This window comes from Ctenocephalides felis, unplaced genomic scaffold (genome assembly GCF_003426905.1).
Source record: "Ctenocephalides felis isolate EL2017-DRISC unplaced genomic scaffold, ASM342690v1 CF-g0.4_SCAFFOLD_03570, whole genome shotgun sequence".
NCBI lineage: Eukaryota > Metazoa > Arthropoda > Insecta > Siphonaptera > Pulicidae > Ctenocephalides > Ctenocephalides felis.
Window position 1 is genome coordinate 15,187,665 of NW_020539724.1, and position 21,169 is coordinate 15,208,833.

At 29.1% G+C, this 21,169-nt stretch overlaps 2 protein-coding genes across 2 annotated transcripts in view; both read right to left on the reverse strand.

The window, feature by feature from the left end:
* The window catches only part of LOC113382773 (glucose transporter type 1), a 149,279-nt gene extending 136,835 nt beyond the window's left edge, over positions 1-12,444 (reverse strand). The window contains exons 1-3 of the mRNA XM_026621004.1: positions 12,424-12,444; positions 9,656-9,805; positions 364-529 (exon numbers count right to left, since the gene is read on the reverse strand). Coding sequence (XP_026476789.1) covers positions 364-529; positions 9,656-9,666 — 177 coding nt within the window. The 5' untranslated portion in view covers positions 9,667-9,805; positions 12,424-12,444. The remainder of the gene's footprint in view (positions 1-363; positions 530-9,655; positions 9,806-12,423) is intronic.
* Positions 11,621-21,169, reverse strand: part of LOC113383434 (uncharacterized histidine-rich protein DDB_G0274557-like) — a 33,934-nt gene continuing 24,385 nt past the window's right edge. Inside the window, exons 5-7 of the mRNA XM_026621699.1 lie at positions 20,790-21,053; positions 12,424-12,679; positions 11,621-11,630 (exon numbers count right to left, since the gene is read on the reverse strand). Coding sequence (XP_026477484.1) covers positions 11,621-11,630; positions 12,424-12,679; positions 20,790-21,053 — 530 coding nt within the window. The remainder of the gene's footprint in view (positions 11,631-12,423; positions 12,680-20,789; positions 21,054-21,169) is intronic.

Below are 21,169 nucleotides of genomic sequence, written 5' to 3' on the forward strand. Positions count from 1 at the left end.
AGCACTATAGGAGGGCGATGGGGTTGTTGATTCGCTTATTCTGGTTTGACATGGAGGGCAGGGAGTCTGGATGACAATCACGTCATAGGTAGTATTTTTATTTTTTACATTAATTGCAAAATGTTTACGTAAGCATGGGGGTAGGGGGTAAGAGCTTTGCTTACTTTTGCTGACAAGGAGGATGGGGGGGTAAATAATTGTAATAAATCTGCTTACGTAATACTTGAACGATCCCTTACCGCAAAATTGGCAGCATAGGTTTTGGGCAATTTGTGACTACCTACTCAACAAAAGTGATCGGTATCATAACTTCGTCATTTTATACCAAGAGTTGGTGCCTAAATTTTGGTAATTTTATCATACCTCCGAGACCTCCGATTGGCAGCTCTCCACGCTCTTGGTCAACTCCTGAAGTTGCGACCTGATCTCGCAGAGGGCGACCGTCGTCTCGAGTTGCCGGTCGCCTCTCTGCAGCTCGTCCAGCTTCGCTGACAGATTCATACTCATCACTGTCACCTGCTTTTGCAGGCTGCACGGAAATAGAATTGATTAGAAAAATATAGGCTTTGAGTTTATAAAATGAGTTTTAAAAAAAAAATTAAAATTAATAACAAATAAATGTAGTAGTAAGTGTAAAAACAAATAGTGAAATTTGAAACATAGAATCAAAACTGTAAGCTGAAATAATGGTAACATGCAAATATAGCAACAAAAATATATAATTTTGCTTATATTCTATGAAGAAATTATACTATAAAAATATCAATTAAAAGGCTGAATGAAAATATTAATTAAAAAGTTAATATGTGGATCGACGATGGATCAAACCGAATTTGTTGAACTACTTGAGACAACGATATCGATCTGTAAATATATGTTTTTGAAACAGTACTTAGAAATACATAATTTATATAGAAAATTCAAATTTTTACGCCAGATAGCTTATGCTGAAAACTTGGCAAGACGTCAAAAATATGCCAACTTTACATTTTCAATTTGTGTTCTATTGATATTGAGATTGATTGATAGCCATAATATTTTAAAATATATGAAAATTCATCAAACTTCGATCAGTTAAAAGGTAGTAATAGAGTACCTAGAAATATGAAATGTAACAATTAAATATTTTTTGAAATGATATTGTTATGGTAGTACAGGTAAAGTCAAGATGGACCTGAAGCCAAATTTAATCAAACATCAAGATGCGATATTCATTAAAAAATTATCAACAAATCCGTAATATATCGTTAATTGTATCAATTATATATAAATTAAATAACTTATTCTAATAATAGGTTATAACAAAAGTAAAAAGACATTTGAAAAAAATCTGCTGATGAATATCCAATTACGTATTACCCAACGGTTGGGTTTATATTTTTTTCCTATTACTGAAATAATAAATATAGGAGTAACATATAAATTTGTATCAATATTGAAGCAACGCATAATTATTTTTACGTAAAAGTTAAAAAACAAAAAAGTGCAAATAATAAAACGACTTCTTTTAAGAAAAATCGTATAAGAAATATTCACTCGTTTCATAACTACTAACAATTTGCAGTATGCAAAGTCAAAATATCAAAATGCATTTAAAAAAGTTGTCATGCTTCATGCTTTTTAAACATTTGAATATTTAGCTATTATTAAAAATGCAAAGCAGTATTACATCATCTATCATTAAAAAAATTACGTGCACACAAAAACCAAGCAAAATTATTAATTTTCTCATCAAATTAAAAAAACGACTTAGATATGACTAATTTAAGTTTTTTATATTATATTATTTTATTCTTTGATTGGCTGCTTTTTCGTATTATGGCCAATATTTTTGTAAATATATATAATTTCAGGAATCTGTACAATGATAGGTATAGTAATCATGGTTTTGAATTGTTTTTTTATAACGACAGGCTAATATACTTTCCAATCGACGCATAATCTTAAGGCTTAGATAATCACATTGAATTACGAGTAAACAAATTGTTGCTAAATGCTTTTTTTCTCATTGCAAAAATAGTCATGTGATAATATTTTCACCTATATTATGTGATGAAATTTTATGAAAGTTGATACGTATTTAACAGTCACAATGTAATTTAGTAAAGAAACTAATTTCAACTTTTAGACTAATACTAGTAGCAATATGTTTTGTTTTCTTGAGAAATACAAACACACACAGAAAAGACATAAACACATTAATGCATTTTTAAGACAAAACCCACAATGCATACACGACACTTGGAAAACAACAAAAATGACAGAAATATCTTTAGACTTTGAAAATAAACACATAAAATCTATTATTTGATTTCTGATATTTGATTTTCAAAGCCAAGATTGAAAGCAAATGATGAAAATGCTAAAAAAGTAATTCTGGTAAAAGCTCATTGAGATTCAACTCTGATTTTTTGATAATTTTTATAAAAATACCAAGCCTTTACCAAATTTACAATATGATGAAATAAGTAAAAAGAAATCAACACCAGGATTGAGAATATGCTGAACATTCATGAAACACAAAGTTAACTTGAAATTGCAAAATCAGATATAGCGTTGAGTAGTAATTTAATAATCTTCAGCATACTTCAATTACTGAATAGTTCAAAAATAAGTATGAATGATTGAATGAACATGTACCTATACCTTGGAGGAATGGACACCATTTTTTGGCTGTGTTTGTAAACTAAAAGAGGCGTCCTTTCTAGACGCAATAATCACACATCACTTTTATCAATTGAATTTCAATCCACTTAATTGTCAATTTTATCAATAAATTTTGTCTTTCATAGTCACATGTACACTGTTTTTTTTTAGATTCAAAATTGTTTCTGATCAGTCACTCGTCACTGATTTATATATTTTTTTTGAAAAATAGTTTCTTGTTCCGATTCACGACAGAGTTGCCCTGATAATCGTCGGCGTTTGGCTTATCGACGCGATAGTCCGTTTCGTGAACCTATAGTTTAGAAACACAGCTTCAGTTTTGACTCAAAAATTCAAGAAATATGGGAAAACCGATATAGAAAAATTAAATAAATAATATAAAAATCATCAGAATGCGTAGATCTTAATAAACGAAATTTATAAAAAAAATTGAAACAGCAATTGTGATACTCTACATTTGATTCCAACTTTATATACCTGTAATTCCCATTGGGATACACAATAATCTTCTATTAGAATTGCAAATCTTAACTAAATAAATCAGTATTTTCTTCCTACACTTCTCTAATTAAAGATCACTATCTTATATATCACTATCTTTGCTATTCTTTTATTGTTTCATATGTAGAAAACATAGAGAACAGAGAGATACTACTTTACTCTGAATTAAAAATAACCAAAAGATTGTAATTTTTTATATTATATAAGATACCACCTGGACGTTCGATTTTACTATATTAGTGATAGTGTATAATTCAAGAAGAAATTTGTTCTAAACTAATTTTAACATTTACACTAATATTAGACTATTTTCCGAGTAGACTGATGAATACTATATAATTGAATGTGTTTTGTATACATTTTTTTAACGAGAGACAAAAATTCTAAACTACCTCACAATGATAAATTAATATATCATAATATAATGAATTATATCTTTAAATTCATCTTACCGTAATTATCAATGATTTTTATGAAAAAATTATAATTTTCAAACAACATTTGTGAAACTCTACATTGTGAACTTTGATTCCAACTTTATATACTTGCAGTTTTCATTAAGGTAAACAATAGTCTTCTATTAGAACTGCAAATCTAAACTAAATAAATCAGTATATTTATGATACACTTCTCTAGTTAGAAAAAATATTATCACTATCTTTGCTATTCTTTTATTTTTTCATATGTATAAAACATAGAGAAGAGAGAGACACTTCTCTACTCTGAATTAAAAATAACCAAAAGGTTGTAATTTTCCAAATTATATAAGATACCACCTGGAGAACAAGAGACGAAAATCCTAAACTAGCTCACAATAATAACTTAATATGCCATAATATAATAAATTATTTCTTATAAAATTGTCTTACAGTGATTATCAATGATTTTTATAAAAAGATTATAACTTTGAAACAGCAATTGTGAAACTCTACATTGTAAACTCTGATTCCAACATTATATACTTGCAGTTCTCATTAGGGTAAACAATAGTCTGCTTTTAGAATTTTATACCTTCAAACCTAACTAAATAAATTACTATATTTATCCTACATCTCAAATTAGAGACAATATTATAGCTTTTCTTGCTATTCTTTGATTGTTTCTCATGTAGATAATAGAGACTCGATTTTACTCTGAGTTAAAAATAAACAAAAGGCAATTTTTCAAATTATGTAAGATGAAAACAAAAATTTCAGATTGTATATTTAGCTTAGGTATTACGTGTTTTAGGATATCATATTCCCGATATAGGACAATTTTTTTAAGAATTGACACATTCAACTGCCTCATGTTAGTCCCTGAAGGTGCTAGTAAGAAATTTCTTTGGCTTACTTGATTATTACAAGAACCCTCGTGTTCTTTCTGGTAAAGGTTTCTAAAAATTCACTATGAATAATACAACTAATTTGTGACTCAGGTCAATTGCTAATAACTTAGTATATTAGTAGCTAAGTTATTACACATTATCAGATCATTACCGAAATTTAGAATTTTCAGTCTTATTATATTAAGATCTATGCATGCTGATAAAACCAAACAAAAAATCCTCCTCGTACATAATATCACTTTAGAAAAAATGATTTAAAACAGTGATAGTAAACAGCAGGGTGCCGGGAAACTCATGGGCTGATTAAAATAAACAGTGAATATATATGTACGGCATCAAAAGAAATTTTCCAGCGCGCTATAAATAGTACTATATTAAAAAAATATTCATAAAGAAAACATTTTCCAAGGCCTCGCGACATCCAGTATTTTGATTGTGTCGCAGAGGCCGCTAACAAACCACAGCATGAGAAGCACGTGACAACCACATCCTATTTTTAATAGAATTTATTAAATTCGGCCTTCTAGCATTTGTGAAATAATTAAAAATTTTATTTAATGTATGTTTCAAGTGTGTGACAAGAATTGTAATGTCTTAGGCACATGCGAATAAATGAATTTAAAGAAGTAAAATATACAAAGTATAAAAGAGCAGATTTGTCTTCTAGCAAACTTATGGTACATGTATGACCTACACGTATTTAAAAAAATAATTTAAAAAAAAAATGATAATTTTTAAATAAAAATAGTATAAGAATAATGTGATATAAATAATTATAAATTATTTTTTATTCAATTTTATTGGGAATAAAAGAAATCGAACGATTAAGAATTCATTGACTTTCATATTGTAGACAGTTGTTTTATTTAGTCAGTTTCAAAATACCTTAAATTACCTTAGGTCTTTTTCGTTCTTTGAAGATAATTTCTTTACTTTTTTATGCATTTAAATTTTTTTTAATATATTGAATAAGCAATTGCATCATTTTTATAACACATAAAAAATCAAGTAAAAAAAATTAACCTCAAAAGACTGTCCTAAGTAGTGATTTATAGTTTATTAAATGTTTAATTTTATTAGTTTTTGTTTAATGTTATATATTTGTAGTTTATATTAAGTGTTATGTATACATACAAAGCTATTTATGAACTCTTAATACTCTAATTTTCTCACATACTATCTCTTTAGTTTATAATTTGTACACTTCAAAATGTAACTATATTGTATTAATGCCTTGGGCGTTGAATAATTAAATAAATAAATAAATAAATAAAACATTTGTTATCAATACTGAAACAGTCTCATTAAAATTTTAACAGAAAACAAGGTGTTAGTTATATTAATCGTCCAAAAATCGAAAATGAAAATTTTTGCATATCTCCACGTTTCATAGGTTTCTGAACATTTTACCATACCTTAAAAAATTGATATATATGTGTGTGTGTAATTTTTCGTCGACGATTTCAAGAACACGGATTAACCGATTTGAATAATTCAGAAAACATTCGATTCCTATTATTAAGGAGATCTGTTGATTATTCTTAGTTAAAAATGTAAAAATTTTCAAACAAATTCCAAATTAAGTTAAAAAATGGATGTGTGTGTATGTGTGTATAGGTGTATGTAGTATGTTTTTTCAAAATTTTGCTCAAAATAGTAAAAGCACCACTCCAAAAATATTTATTAATCATTAATTAAAAAATAAGTAAATAATAATTATTAATAATAAATAAATTATTTCAAGCATTTTGAATATTTTTGTCAAAACATATAACAATCATTCTTCATAAGCGGTTAGTTTATGAATGAATAAATAAATATATAATAAATATATATAAAAAAATGTATGATCTATCAATTATAATAATAGCTAAATAAAAAAAAGTTCTGAAGTTAAATTTTAGAAAAAGCAATTGATCAGTAGATCGATTAAATCGTTCTAGTATTGATTACAATTTTTTATAAAACCAAATACAACTAAAATAAAATCAGAATACATTTTTGACAATAATATAAGTTAAAAAAAAGTAGACATTTAGTATAAAAATCGTCGGATTCTTCGATTGCTTCTATTTCCAATAAAACTAAAATACATGTAGGATACGTTAAAAAATCGATAAAACTGAAAATTTGAAAATAATTAATTAGCGAAGTCTGTTTTTCCCAAAATTTTGCTCCAAATGGTAAAGCACCTATCCAAAAATTTTTGCTTAAAATAATTTATTTCGCTTTTTTTAAAAAAAAATCCTACATGTGCCAAGGTAGTAACATAAAATCCTGCATGTGCCAAGGAAGTGAACACAAAATTTCTTATTATATTCTCTATCTTATCATAATGTAGTGTATTATGTCATACTAAAATATTTTTTTATTTCTTAAAAATAGGCCTGTAGTTGTCACATACTATTGCGCTATGCATTACCAAGTAGCAAGAAACAGTCGTCCAAAATTAAGAAATTTAATAAAAACTGCTGCTCTATATTAAAATGAATAGTATAAAAAATAAGCTTCATGTAGTCAAATGCGATGAAGTACCAAGACATTCTCAGACTCAACATTCTATGTTAAAATCATCAATTAATTATCTAAAAAGTCATAAAAGATATTGGTACTTCTATGTATCACGCGTTTATAATAAATATCTTGAGACTTTTCGACGCAGCTTATGCTCAGTAATTTAAATTTTAATCATAGAACCAGGAACGTGATATATCAACCTATCCAATTTAAACAAATATAATTAAATTTTCCATTTACTTACTAATTATTTTTTCAAACCTAAAATTAAAAGATTAATTTGCACATTGTGGTTTTTTGTTAAACTATGCTCTACGATGTAAAATCTCACACAACCCTTAGAGAAAAGATAAAACTGAGTATTACTTATGTTTTCGCACAAATGTTACGTCGAATTCGTTCAAGTAATATTTATTATGAAACGTCATACTATTTATGAATTCTGCATATCACATTATGTAGATTTTACAAGGCAGGCAAATGCGAAACAATATGAATATATAATGAGGGCAAAACATTCACAATATATATTTATATGAATAATGGTAGAGGAACATATACCTTATATTTCATTTTGTAAAGTATATAGGCACACAGGTATAATATACATACTTATTTGTATGTATATTACTTGTAATGCATATCAACATCAATCTTTTGATAGATTTTTTTATCAAACGATTAATAGTTGCCTTTTCAATCCTTAACTTTAATTTAATTTAAATTTTTGTAAACGATTATTTCTATACTCGAGAACATTATAGGGAATCCTAGAACTTAACATCAAGCTGGAAGTATTGACCCTAACTACCCTGAAAAAAATTAGAAAAAAATATATATCTCACGATGATTGGAAATTATGAGCTTTCAAGTGCAACCTTGAGCTTTAGTGAAATGATGACCATGTTTCGGTTACTGTGGTTAATTTTCATTCATTTTGATCATTTACCTTTAACAATAAGTGAAATTAATAAAACATTGGCCAAAGGTTTCAAGAATTTATAAGACTTTTCGTTGAACTATGAATTTAAATGTTTTAAAATCGATCGGCATTGAAAGATCCTTCTGTAAAGAAAAATGAACTAAAGCGTTAGCCAGATTCATCAAAAAGTTGGTGTATAATCAGGATTGTAAGATAGTATAATACTCGATCAATTTATTATTGAAAAATTTTGAGTAATAAATAAAAACCTAAGCTCTAAGATGCACCTAAATGCTCATGACTTTTAATACTCATGATAAATGAAATGATTTTTTTTAAATATTTTTTTTCTGGACAGTTAGGGTCAATACTATTATTTCATTTTGGCTTGACGTTAAGTTCTGGGACACCCTGTATAAAATAATGATGTAATATAAACTTATATATAATATAAAATTAAATGAAAGTATAAAACCACAATATTTCAACAATTTTTAAGTTTCTATCACAACGCATTTGATTTTAATTTTTTTTTAATTTGAAAAATTAAACTTACAAGTAAAATAAAAATGTTAAAAATTCGAGATAAGAAATACAAAAATCTAAAATAAAGAATTCCAAAATTAAAGATAAATATATCAAATTAAACATAGAATCTTTTAGAGCATTAACGTGTAATTAAAGAATTAAAAAAAAACAATCCCAAAATTGGTTTGTAGAAATTTCTACAGGTTAAAATTGGATTTAAGAAATTTATAAAAAAAATATTTGGAAAAGCTTGAATTAGATATTTGGGAAAACTAGAGTAGTATTTCAATTTATGTATTATATTTGATATGAAATAATAGTTTAAAAAGAATGTCTTTATATACATAAAAAATAAATAATTTACTATCTGGTTGTAAATATTTAAATCATTATTTATTATTTTTATTTGCGTGGTATTTCAATATCAAATATCGAAAACTTTTACTGAATAAAAAATAAATGCATAATTCATAGTGGATAATTACAAAAAAACCTAAAAAATTGCCAAATGCCGATGCCGATTAGCTTTCATAAAAATAAAAATAAAGCAAAAAATATTATTAAATAAACCAAAAACTTTAGAAATCTATTTATTTTTCTATGATTTGCTTTCAAAGAAATAAAAAAGTAAATAAACCAAAACATTTCAAGAAACCTATTAATTTTTCTGATTGCAAATGTTAAGAAACAAACGGTTTGTTAATGAGCAGACAATCTTTCATTAAAAAAAGCATAAACGAGCATTAAATTGCTCATCAGTCATGAAATGCTAATTGAAACATAAATAGTAAAAAGTTTAATAGATAAAAATGTAATAAATTAAAATAAAATAGAATTAATAAAATAAAATAGATAGAAATAAAATAAATTTTAATAAAAAGAAAAATGAATAAAAATAAAATAATTGAAAGAAATTATAATAAAAAAGGATAATGGATAAAAATAAGCTTATTGAAACATAAGTTATAATTGAAAGAATAAAAGATGAGAATAGAGTGATTGAAACAAATTATAATAAAAAAGATGTTAAGGAAAAAAATGCAACATAAATTAGAAAAAAACGGATAATAATGTTCCGAGTATAGAAATTTCAACCGACGACAACCTCGTATTTTCATCAATCGTAACCATCATAAATAATAATCAATGCTTTTAAATTATAAAAATCTATATATATATCTCGAAAGACTTACCTGACTAGCATCTCCCTGAGAGTGGCTTCATCGTCCTCGGCGGCTTCTTTCGCCTTCGCATCCCTTCTGGATCCTGTGGAGCCGCAGAAGTAACCGCACTCGTCCTCCTCGCCCGCCGACGCGTAATAACGAGAGCGCGGGGTGCGAGATCTGAGGAATTAATAATACATTTATAAGAATAAATATGGCATAAGAAAATTTTCTGCTGAAATTCAAGCCCTAAGGTCACATAAGTATTAAAAGATAAGTATTTTAATTCTTGGAAATACACAATGCCTCTACATTGCATACCAAAACTAACCCGAGAAATCTGACCAGGCGCTTCGCAAATTTTGATATTTCCTATATATGCTCTTTTTATTTTTACGTTTTATATGTTTATAATAATTATGTTTGTCTATATATATCTGTATGTCTGTCTATGTAATATTTTATGCATTCATAAATCGCCGTAAAAAGTTACGAAACTGTTATATATATCCCCGGATAGATTTTTGCAAACCTTAACCTAAACAAAGTATTAAGGGTTGGCAACACCAAAAATTTTCATTTTATTTTTTGATAATACATATATAAAGAACACATATAAACTCAATATTTCCACCGTCTTATCACAAACCCTTATTTTGTAATTATAGTGATTTCAAAATTTTTATTTCACATCTCACATTTCACATTCACGTGTTTGGCTGAATTTCGATTGAGAGCTTTTGAGCTTATGAAAAAGTTTAAATTGATAAAAAAATCCATTAATGGATGTTCAACTCTAATACCTAATTTTTAACGTATTAAAGCAATTTTATTGATTTTTTCTAAATTTTTATTTAAGTAAGATGTTTGTTCATTATGATTAACGATTATATTTAGATCGTTATTTTTACTTTTTTGTTCAACCTAACACCTAAACTGCATCGCATTGATTAAATAGTGTAATTATTACTATGTGAAATCTTTCAAGAGTTAAAATTAAAATAGTTTCTAGGAAATAATCTTTTTGACACCTGGCTCCCTTTTTAAACCAAAATTGGACAATTTTTTTATAGCAAAAATAGTAATACATATATATATATATATATATATATATATATATATATATTCTACAATGTAGAAGTTACTTGAATTTTACTGAATATAGATCGATAGTTGTTTGTTTGTTTCAAAAGTCTAAAAAACAAATTGAAGTTTTCTATACTCTAAAAAAATATCCTAACAAAAAGTAATAAATTGTAACATGTTCAAATTTAAAATGAAACATTGCTTTTGCTATTTTTTGAGATTTTTTTGCATGGTTTTTGCTGATATTATAAGATTGGTTGACTAATTTGAGATTTAGCTAATTTTACATGCTATCATTTTAAAAACATTGACAATCACTGTAAAAATTATATATGTGTAATTCCAAATTCAATATTTATACCAATTTTGCCTTAATCATAATTTCTCTTCCATTTTATCTCAATGTTAGTAGTTTTACTTCCTAGTACGACGAACAGAATCTACTACATGGAATTTTTTTTGTTAAGTTTTAAATTGAAATAAGAAAAAAAATCTGCTACAAAAACTATAGTATGTTAACTGATAAATTACGCGTACGATGTTGAACCTCAAAATAAAATGATATTTTGTAAGTGCACAATAAATGTTATTATATATAATAGTACTTGTCAATATAACTTGAGGTGCTTTGAAAAATGTATAGCAACCTACATTTTTTTAAAGATTGTCCACGTTATAATAAAAAATTACTACGAGTGATATAATTGCTAATTGAAATCAGCTAATTAACTAGCTTACAAAATTTCTGCCGCAACTGTATAAATACTAAATAACATTGCATTTAATATTAGTAAATATAATAAAAACAACAAGGAGTGTATGAACATTTACGAACTAGTGTTAATCTTTGATATGAGTGATATAATTCCTAATTGGAATAAGCTAATTATGTATGTAGCTTATTACATATCAACTACAACTGAAAAACACCAAATAACATTGTATAATTTAATATCAGTCAATATAATAAAAACAACAAGGAGTGTATGAACATTTACGAACTATATAGTGTTAATCTTTAACGAACGAGTGCATTACCTAAAATTATGCCAAGTTGGTCGACGGATTTTTAAGAAATTAAGTTCATAATTTATAAAGCGATAGAATTTGCATAATTATTATCACATTATTGGATTTGAATAGAATGGAATTTGACTGATATTGCTTTTAGACCAATATTCAAATTTATTTTCTAACTGCGTTGTGCTCATATTGAAAATTACAGAAAAAAAAGCCTAAAATTCTTCTTGGTACGTCATGCAGAGTATGTGGCGGCATTCGATCATTTTAGAATATTAGCCCCTTAACTTAAAATGACAATGAATTGCTAGACCAAAAGTGAATATTATGGGCATAGCCCGCGTACGATATTCGGGCCAGAAGCAAATATTACGCATTTCGGGCATAGCCGGTGTGGTGAACGCAAGTATTACAAAATATTTATTCAAACGAAACTATAAAACACAAAATTATTTATATTTTTGTGATAAACCGTGTACTATGAGAGAAAACAGACACAAACGCCACGCCAGCTTGAACAACTTTGGGCCGACATTTTCGAATCTAAATCGTATGTTAAGGGGTTAAAATATTAGAAAATAAAGTATGGCGACGCTCGTTCGTTAACAGTTAATATAACAAAAAATGGCTTAAAAAAATTTGATTTAGTTATATTAGTGTCATTGGATTTTATAGTGTAATTAATTCCCCACCTGGACCGTGGCGTAGACCGTTGCCTGCCGTTGGTTTGTGTCTGCTGGTCGCTGTGCGTCGACCTCACGGATCGCACCGATCTGGGCCTGCCGGTCAGCTTGAGCGTGGAACCGCCGCTGCCGCCCGCAACGTAGCCGCTCGAAGAGTGCTGCAACAACAGACCGCCGCTACCGCTGCCGGTGCCAAAACCACCATAGTCCGATCCCACAGACAGGCTAGATACGCCTAGGGCCAAGGCCGATGCGCGTCTGCCATCTGGAAAAATAATATTCCATATATTAAATTATATAAAGTTCACAATGTATAAAGTATTGTGGAAATTATACGATATTTAGTCCAGTCATTTGGTCGTTTTGCCGGTACAGTACTCCGGGAATTCTGAAAATTGGTAATCTTATAGATTTCGAGGTGCTCTTTACGAAAATCAACTTTGCCACCTCAAATTTGAACGACAAGTTGCCGCCATATTGGAAAAATTACTTAAAAAAACAGCTTTTTTAAAATATCTCCTTTCTGGCTCATTCTACGATAAAAGTATCTATGTACGAATTAAACTAGATAAAATTTCCTACAATTCTTTAGAAAACCGTTTTTTTGTAAAATTGATAGTTTGAGAGTACGGCCGCCTCAAAGTCTTTGCTGCTCTCGCCGTAGTATCAAATCTGTCCATATATGACAGCACTTCGAACTTAACCACATTCTCTCTAATAATTAATATTTTCAATGTTAAATTGAGCGAATAAAATGCAAAAATGCAATGAAAATGCGTTACGCCATTACTGATTCGTCATTGGCCACCGATGTGGTCATTCGAAGCTAGTTGATATGATTGGTCGATTTCCTCTTGTCAAGTGTATATGGTTACAACAGAAAATATTTTTCTATACAAGACAAATTTCACTGTAGTTTTTATTGCTACAGATATGTATATAGATTTATATTATATTATTTTATAATACAAATATTATAATATATATCCAGCGGATGAAGAAGAAGATGTACGTCAGCAATTCCATACAAAATCCGCTATTGACACGGGAGGGTTATTATAACAACTAATATTGACGTATAAGTGATCATTTAGTTCGTGCTTGTTCGTGTTATAAAATTAGTATGTATATAGATTTTATGGTAACGAGAAATAGAAATAAAATATAATAATATTTAATATAATAAAACCTAAAGGATTTGTTTCCTTCTTTAGTATGTGCTCGTGCACTGACAATACTTGAATCTCAAGAAAGTAACTTTGACCAGATAGTATATATAATATAAATGCAATAAAACTTATAATCAACTGCTTTTATATTATCTTTAGAGACGACTTATTAATCTTCTATAAACAAGAACAAAAAATTCGAACAGTAGTAATACTTTGGTAAACATTCAACCCGCAAGACTTTTAACATCAAACAAGTTTTGATGATATTTTACTTTTGTTGTCGCTGATCTTCAAGATAAAGCTATTTCAAAGTTGTACATTTGGATAAATATTGAACGAATTGATATTCAGAGCTATTACTATATTACTCTATGTGAGAAACATTAATATGAAACTATATTTAATATTATAAATTTATTCATCAGCAACTACCTAATTTTTCTAATAAAAATTTAAGTCTTTTACAATAAAATACCATTTGCTGGAGATTTCAATGCCAAGTTTTGTGCAGAAGAATCTCTATTATTGATCGATTTTTTCGAAAAACATTAATTTAACAAAGAATAATTATCCATTTTAGTCAACTATGAGGTATGGCATCCCGACTGATGCAGTTTTCTTAAGAAATTTAAACAATTTGCTAACTGAATTTATGTGTCTCGCTCCAGTTATCCCAAACCAATTATATCATATTTGTAGTATGATAGCAGTTGATTTTTAAAGTAAAACTTCTTTAGGCACGACTAGGGTGTAAATCCGTACAAATGCAACGGAAGTGTGTTACGGCAGATAAGATAAGATAAGAGTCGAGTGCCAATGATTTGTCATTCGCTCTCGATGATATCATTTCTATACGGGTCGATTGTCATTAGTCGTCGCGTATGTTATAGATCACTAGTATAGTGCTTGACATTAATAAATATGTTACTAGTATTACTGTATTACAAATAAACAATATTTTGAATTCTCATACGATGAGAATATTTTCAAGATTATTGTCATCTCATACAACAGCAAAAAGTCACGTGTGTACCTTACACTTAATTTTATTCCATTAATTATAAGTAGCACAATATAGTTATGATGATATTTAGTAAGATATAATAAAGCTTTTATTATAAAAAATGTTACCATTAAATTTTGAACAATATCGTTGCATAGTGTTGTATCATCTCCGATCATGTGGCAATATTATTGCAACATTGAGCTTGCAATTACCGCAAAATCTAAATCTGCTCTATGTAAACCTCTACTGCTCTATGTAAATTCAAACACATCCAAAATGATACTCAGCAATATCTGCAACTGATATCGTTGCATGTCGCCACATGTGAACCAGTAAAGCAATTCTGATAAAGAAATAAACACGTAATTACCATCGCAATTTCATGATAAATTCATGCAAATTTCCGGTCAGTAGTGTTGCGACAACGGCGGAGCTTTAAATGCAACGCGGCGCGGTTATCATGCATAAAGAGCTTTCGAGCTTTCGTTCGAAATTTGCATCGTTTATCTTGCACAGGATTCGGGACGATTCGGTAGCTTATGGAGGCAGTAAATAGGTATAATACTGCTAGGGTGAGTGAATCAGTTTTGCTTAACATCAATTTATATTATGTTTGGCAATATTGCCATTATGATGTCAGAGATCCTAGGTGGACAATGTTACACTAACTCGGATTTTTTTTGGGTAACTTAACTCTCCGAAGTAGAATTTTGTATTACTCAGCAAATTCTAATTTCTAATTTCGTTTTCTTGACGTTTTCATTTTATATTTTTATTACATCACATTTTAAATTTTATTTCATATTTTCTATATATTTATACTAATTCCACTTTCATGTAATCTTTTACTATAATTTAAGCAGCATTCTCTTATACCTCTCGTGTCTTCTCAGATCCGTAACTCTTTGTAGATTTTCCTTCCGAGATTTCTCCGTAATGTGTGTATCTTTCTCATTGCAACGTCAAACAGTTTTACTTTATATTTTCTATTTTATCTATTTTATGCTCGAATATAGCGATCGTGAGGGATGCAATCGCATATAATAAAAATGGTATCTAATGATTTCATTGTTGTAGCGCCGGCGAGCTCAGAGTTCGTATGAGGGATGCATAAAACATGCGATACATATCGCACTGTATGTACTGCGAAACATGCTACATGGGCAGATATGGTGTATATGGTGCCCATGTACAGGGTTTAGAAACCAGAGATAATTTGTACATGGTCCAAACAACTTGAACTACAACTGTTTTATATTCTGATGCTTTAGGTGACCAAAGATTCTAATTCTGAAGCATACAATTTCCTTGCAGGCTTATGATAATTTGTACATTAACCTGGAAGCACTTGTTCATGTTAGTACTGGAAAGTGTTCTATCTATCCATAAATTTATATGTATAGTGAAACACGATTTCATTATTACTAGTTTTGCTAGTTAGGTGTGCTTTTTAGATTCACACTCAAACCAAAAACTCTAATTTATCGACATTATTTTATTTTTAATAGCAGACTTATTCTGTGTTAGTTTTGCAGTTTTCTTCACTATTGGTATTAGAGCACAATTTGCTCCAAGTCTTAACCATTATTTTGGCCATCACCAGCTAAAAAAACTCAGTGGAGAGTGGATTTAAAGATAATAAAAAATTAGAAACTTATCACCCTGCGGGTAATTTTATGTCAGATGAGAATCTTTGTATGAAAAATCGAGATTGTTTTTTAAATTAAAGATTATTTTCTCTGTCAAAATTTAGAATCATTTGCTCGAAGACTAACCTGAAGCGCCAGCAGCTTGAATTAACACGTGGGCAACTTAATTGGTTAATGGGCTGGAAATCACAAGTCACAATAGAAAATAAACTCCTAATATACAAGACAATTATTAAACCAATATGGGCCTACAGCCTACAACTATGGGGTGCGGCCAGTAAATCCAACATAACTTTTCTACAAAGGTTCTAAAATAAAATGTTGAAAGAAATCGTAAACGTTCCTAATTGGTTGATACATCAAGATCTCAGAATTGGAACTACAAAAGAAAAAATTAGTCTCTACTGCACCAGGTACAAAGCTCGTCTAAGTCGTCATCCAAACGAATTAGCGATAGATCTGCTCAAGCCTTTACCACCAAAGCGTCTCAAAAAAAAGAATCCGCAATGATTTACTACAAAATATTATATAACATCTAAGAAGGTGCTATCGCAGGATAGCGATCCTTCTCACGAAGTCAAATAATATATACTTCCAACCTACCATATATATTCCAACAACATATAGCTGATGTACTTTGTATAGTTTGCTATGAAAAAAAAAAGCACGAAATTTTGCAAACTAGTTTTGACTCTGGAATAGTTACAATCAAACTCATTGCTCATCTGTCTCGAATACCGTTCAAATTTTTTTTATAGTGAAAAAGAAAAATGTTCGACTTATTGCTCTACATAATTTTATTTTAAACATCAATCACAATCTACTACTCGAAATCGATTAAAGTTTTTCACACACGTTTAATATATCAGTTCTGAAGACGTATAATGGTTTATACTGTCTGTTACATGATTGGTGCAAAAGTTTGTAATAAAATTTTGGTTTCTTCTGAATTTAATTGAACTGAAGAAGATATGAGTTAACCAAAATGTATTGCTTGATGTATTGATATGATAACCAAATGTATTGCTTCCTACAAAATAAACCACAAGCTTTAGTACAAAATAAACCACAAGCTTTAGTACATAATATAATAAAACTTCTAAAATAGTTTTGTTCCTAAAAATTTGTTGACAACTTTTGTGGGTTAATTGCTATTTGTAGTGGATATTAAAAGTAATTATTAACAAATCCTTTAATATTTTTATGGAAATTATTTGGTATTGTTTTGTGACAATTTAGTTCACTTTGCATCAAGATCGTACAATAAAAAATATAAATATAGCAATCATTTTATCCTATTCTCCTGATAAATAGAATTACAAGAATTGAAAATAATTACCATTAGTTATTGGAATCATTTTTTGTTTATAAATCTGTTCGAAGCTTCTCAGTTCAGTGTTCTCAGTTTGTTCTAAAATAATTTATGTTTATTTTACGAAAATCTTTTTCATTTTACATCCAACTTTGCCGTCTCATGGAAGTAAGTCCCTTGATAGTCATTTCGCTGGATGCAATATGTTCAAATCGACTTCTGTTTCTTCGATAGAAAAACCGTTGAATTAAATATGAATCATCTAGAGTCGTATCGTATAGAGATTTCCGAATAAAAAAGCATGTGGTTTTTGATAAATGTTGCATTGGATTTCTAATTAATCCTATAAATGACGAACAGATCTCACAGTGCTAATTATTTTTAGATAAAAGTCATCGTCTGTTTTGATAATTATAGAGAAAAAAGATCCAATTCGAATTTGAGTAATTATATTGTGGAAACCGAACCAATAATGTCACAATAACATTTATCAAATAAACAACTATTTGACTATGTTCAGTAAAAATCCTAGCTAAATACGCCATTGTAAAAATGTGTTTTTTGTTTGCTGATAGCGAGTTCTTAAAAATCAAAGTGATGGTTTGGTTGGTTTTTATAGAATTTTTGACGACTTTAGTTGAGATTATGATTTTTGTTAAAATATATACACTATTTGTAGTTATACCTAGAGTTATTTTTAGTCTATCCAAAATAAAATATGAAACTAAATAGTTTGACGTTGCAATAAGAAAGACTACAGACTTCTCCAAGAAATCTCAGAAGGAACATCTTCAAAGAACTCTAAGGAAACATAGGAGATGTACACAAAGGTACAATAGAATGCAGTATGAAATATTGAATTTATGTATTTTGTAAAACAGAATCAAATATCACTTGAAATAGTATAAATTTGCAATGACTAACATTGATAAGTGATTAAGACAAATGTGCAAACGTTTGATCAACTATTAATATCAAAAATTCTTTGATTACCAACAAATAAATAAATTGTTTTAGAAAATGTTTTGAAAAGAAATTCTGCAAGAAAACTCTACAACAACCTGGAGAACACAACTTTAGGACAATATTGGAAATCAATTTCAAACAAGATGCAAAATTCATATTTGAGAATTAGAAGTTTAGGAGTTTTAATGAAGTAATAGGTTTTAGCTAGGAGTTTTCTAATTTTACTTACATCAATGCAATTATTTCGAAAAATGCATGCCGCAAAAAGATAAGCAAATATGGGTAATAACAGATGTAGGGACATCTTTTACAAATTGAGCTAATTTGTGTCACTAAGTTGTTTACAAATTGGCACAATTCTCCTCATCCAACATAATTCAAAATAATCCCTTTCAAAGAATATTTCACATTAAATAAAAGTCCACATCCTTAAACCCAAATCTCATTGTATGCATTTCAGTAAGGGGTTTTCATCGCAAATGCGACCAGTATCAATGTATGCATAAAAGAGGATTATTGAAGACGGACGACCGAATGAATTCCAAGCAAAATACATTGGATTCACAAGCACTCTATGCAGTCGATACAAACTGCATAAATCAGATAGGAAATTCGGGAAAAAGGTACAAAAAATAAACAAAATGGAAATTCATACAATTTTCCACGCCCATTACGCTTATCGAGATTACTTCGGAAAAACCATCGACAATGTATTCATTGTGGTGATCCGGTCATTGGAAAGCACTCGTTATGGGAAAGTGGATGGAAAATGTACTTGTGACAAAAAATTATCGGTAGCTGTTTTTAGTTGGATTAACATCTATGGTATAATAGATACACGCACTTGATTCGAATGTCGCATAAATGGATTACTGATACCGCAATTTTCACAGAGAAAATTTTTATGTTGATCTGTAATCATTAATTTCATAAAATGGCACTAAAAGTAGTAATAATTTTTTTATAAATTCATCTCTACATTCATTCATCTCTATTGTATAAAATTTTTCGTCAACAATTTCGAGAGAACAGATTAACCAAATTGAAAAATTTAAAAAACATTCGATTACTATAGATGGGAAGACGTGTTAATTAGTTTTTCGCAAAGACAGTTCCAACTGTTTCAAAGATACAAGGCAAAGAGTGCTAAAAATGTCTATTCCGTTTTTGATAATACGGAGCATCCGATTAGAATGATTCAAAAAGCGTCATACTAATATTGACAGAGTAAAGATTCATTTTCTGGAAAATGCAGGTCCAGTGGTTTTGTAGATGCAAAATAAAAGCTCCAAAAACTGTCATTTGGTGAGAAGATGTATTGATTAGTTTCTGGCAAAGACAAGTCCAGTCGTTTCAAATATACAGGGTAAAAAGTGCAAATAATGCCAATTCCGTTTTTGAGAGAACGGAGTATCCGATTAGAATGATTCATAAAGCGTTATAATAATATTGATAGAGTGAAGTTTCATTTTTGGTAGGGCAGGTCCATTGGATTTGGAGATGAAGAAGCAAAGCTCCAAAAACTGACATTTGATGAGAAGATGTATATATTTGTTTTTGGCAACGACAAGTCCAACTGTTTCAAAGATACAGAGCAAAAAAGCAAAAACTACCAGCTCAATTTTTAAGAGAACGGAGTATCCGATTAGAATGATTCATAAAGCGTTATACTAATATTGACGGAATGTAGATTGTGATTTGGTAAAGCATGTCCAGTGGTTTTGGAGATGCAGGAAAAAACTTCCAAAAACGGACATGTGGTAGTCAAAAATGATCATTAGACATAAGCACATCAAATTATCAGATATTTTATAGTATACAATTTTATTTTCATTTCTATATTGATTCTCGTACTAATAATTATATTATATAGAATTGCAAAACGTCGCCTAATTTATAAAAATATTGGCGTAAACAGTCGCCTAATTTATAAATATTGCTCTTAAATTTTGTATGCAAAGTACGAATGATGAACGTTACAGTATTTATAATAATATATTTGGAAGTATTTAAAACTATTTTGGAAATATTATTTATTAATTGTTGATAAGTTTCTAATAGATTATTGATTATTTTTATTCCTCAAATGTTTAATTGCGGTACAGGAAGTTCTAGCAGTCATGGCAATGCAATTCAGTAGTTATTTATGTTATGGAGAAAGTTTGGAAATGCGGAATAAATATTTATGTTATGGATCGATGACCAAAAATAGAAACAGTTTCAAATTGACCTTTCAGAGTTTTCGAAAATGATTTATTTCTACCACTCACCTTGTAAATCTGATACTATGAGCGGATAGATCTGAGCAGCGGACAAGCAAAGTCCCAAATCGCTGAAGTGCAGAGGCACTGGTGAAGCAGGTCGAGTCTGAGTGCCGTGGCTGATCGAATGAGTAGAATGGTGAGCAGAAGGCTGAGAATGAGGCGGAGGCTGGTGCGCCGTCTGCTGCGTTTGTCTACTCAGTACGGTGCGATGATCCAGCGGTGATTCAGGCTGAGATTCGGACGACTCGTGCCTGTGAGATCGATGATTGCCTGAAACCAGGATAATATTCTATATATATAAATATAAGTCGGGTTTTCCTTCCTGACGAAATAACTCCAGAACGCACGAACTGATTTCGACAATTTTGCATTCGTTGGAAACGTCT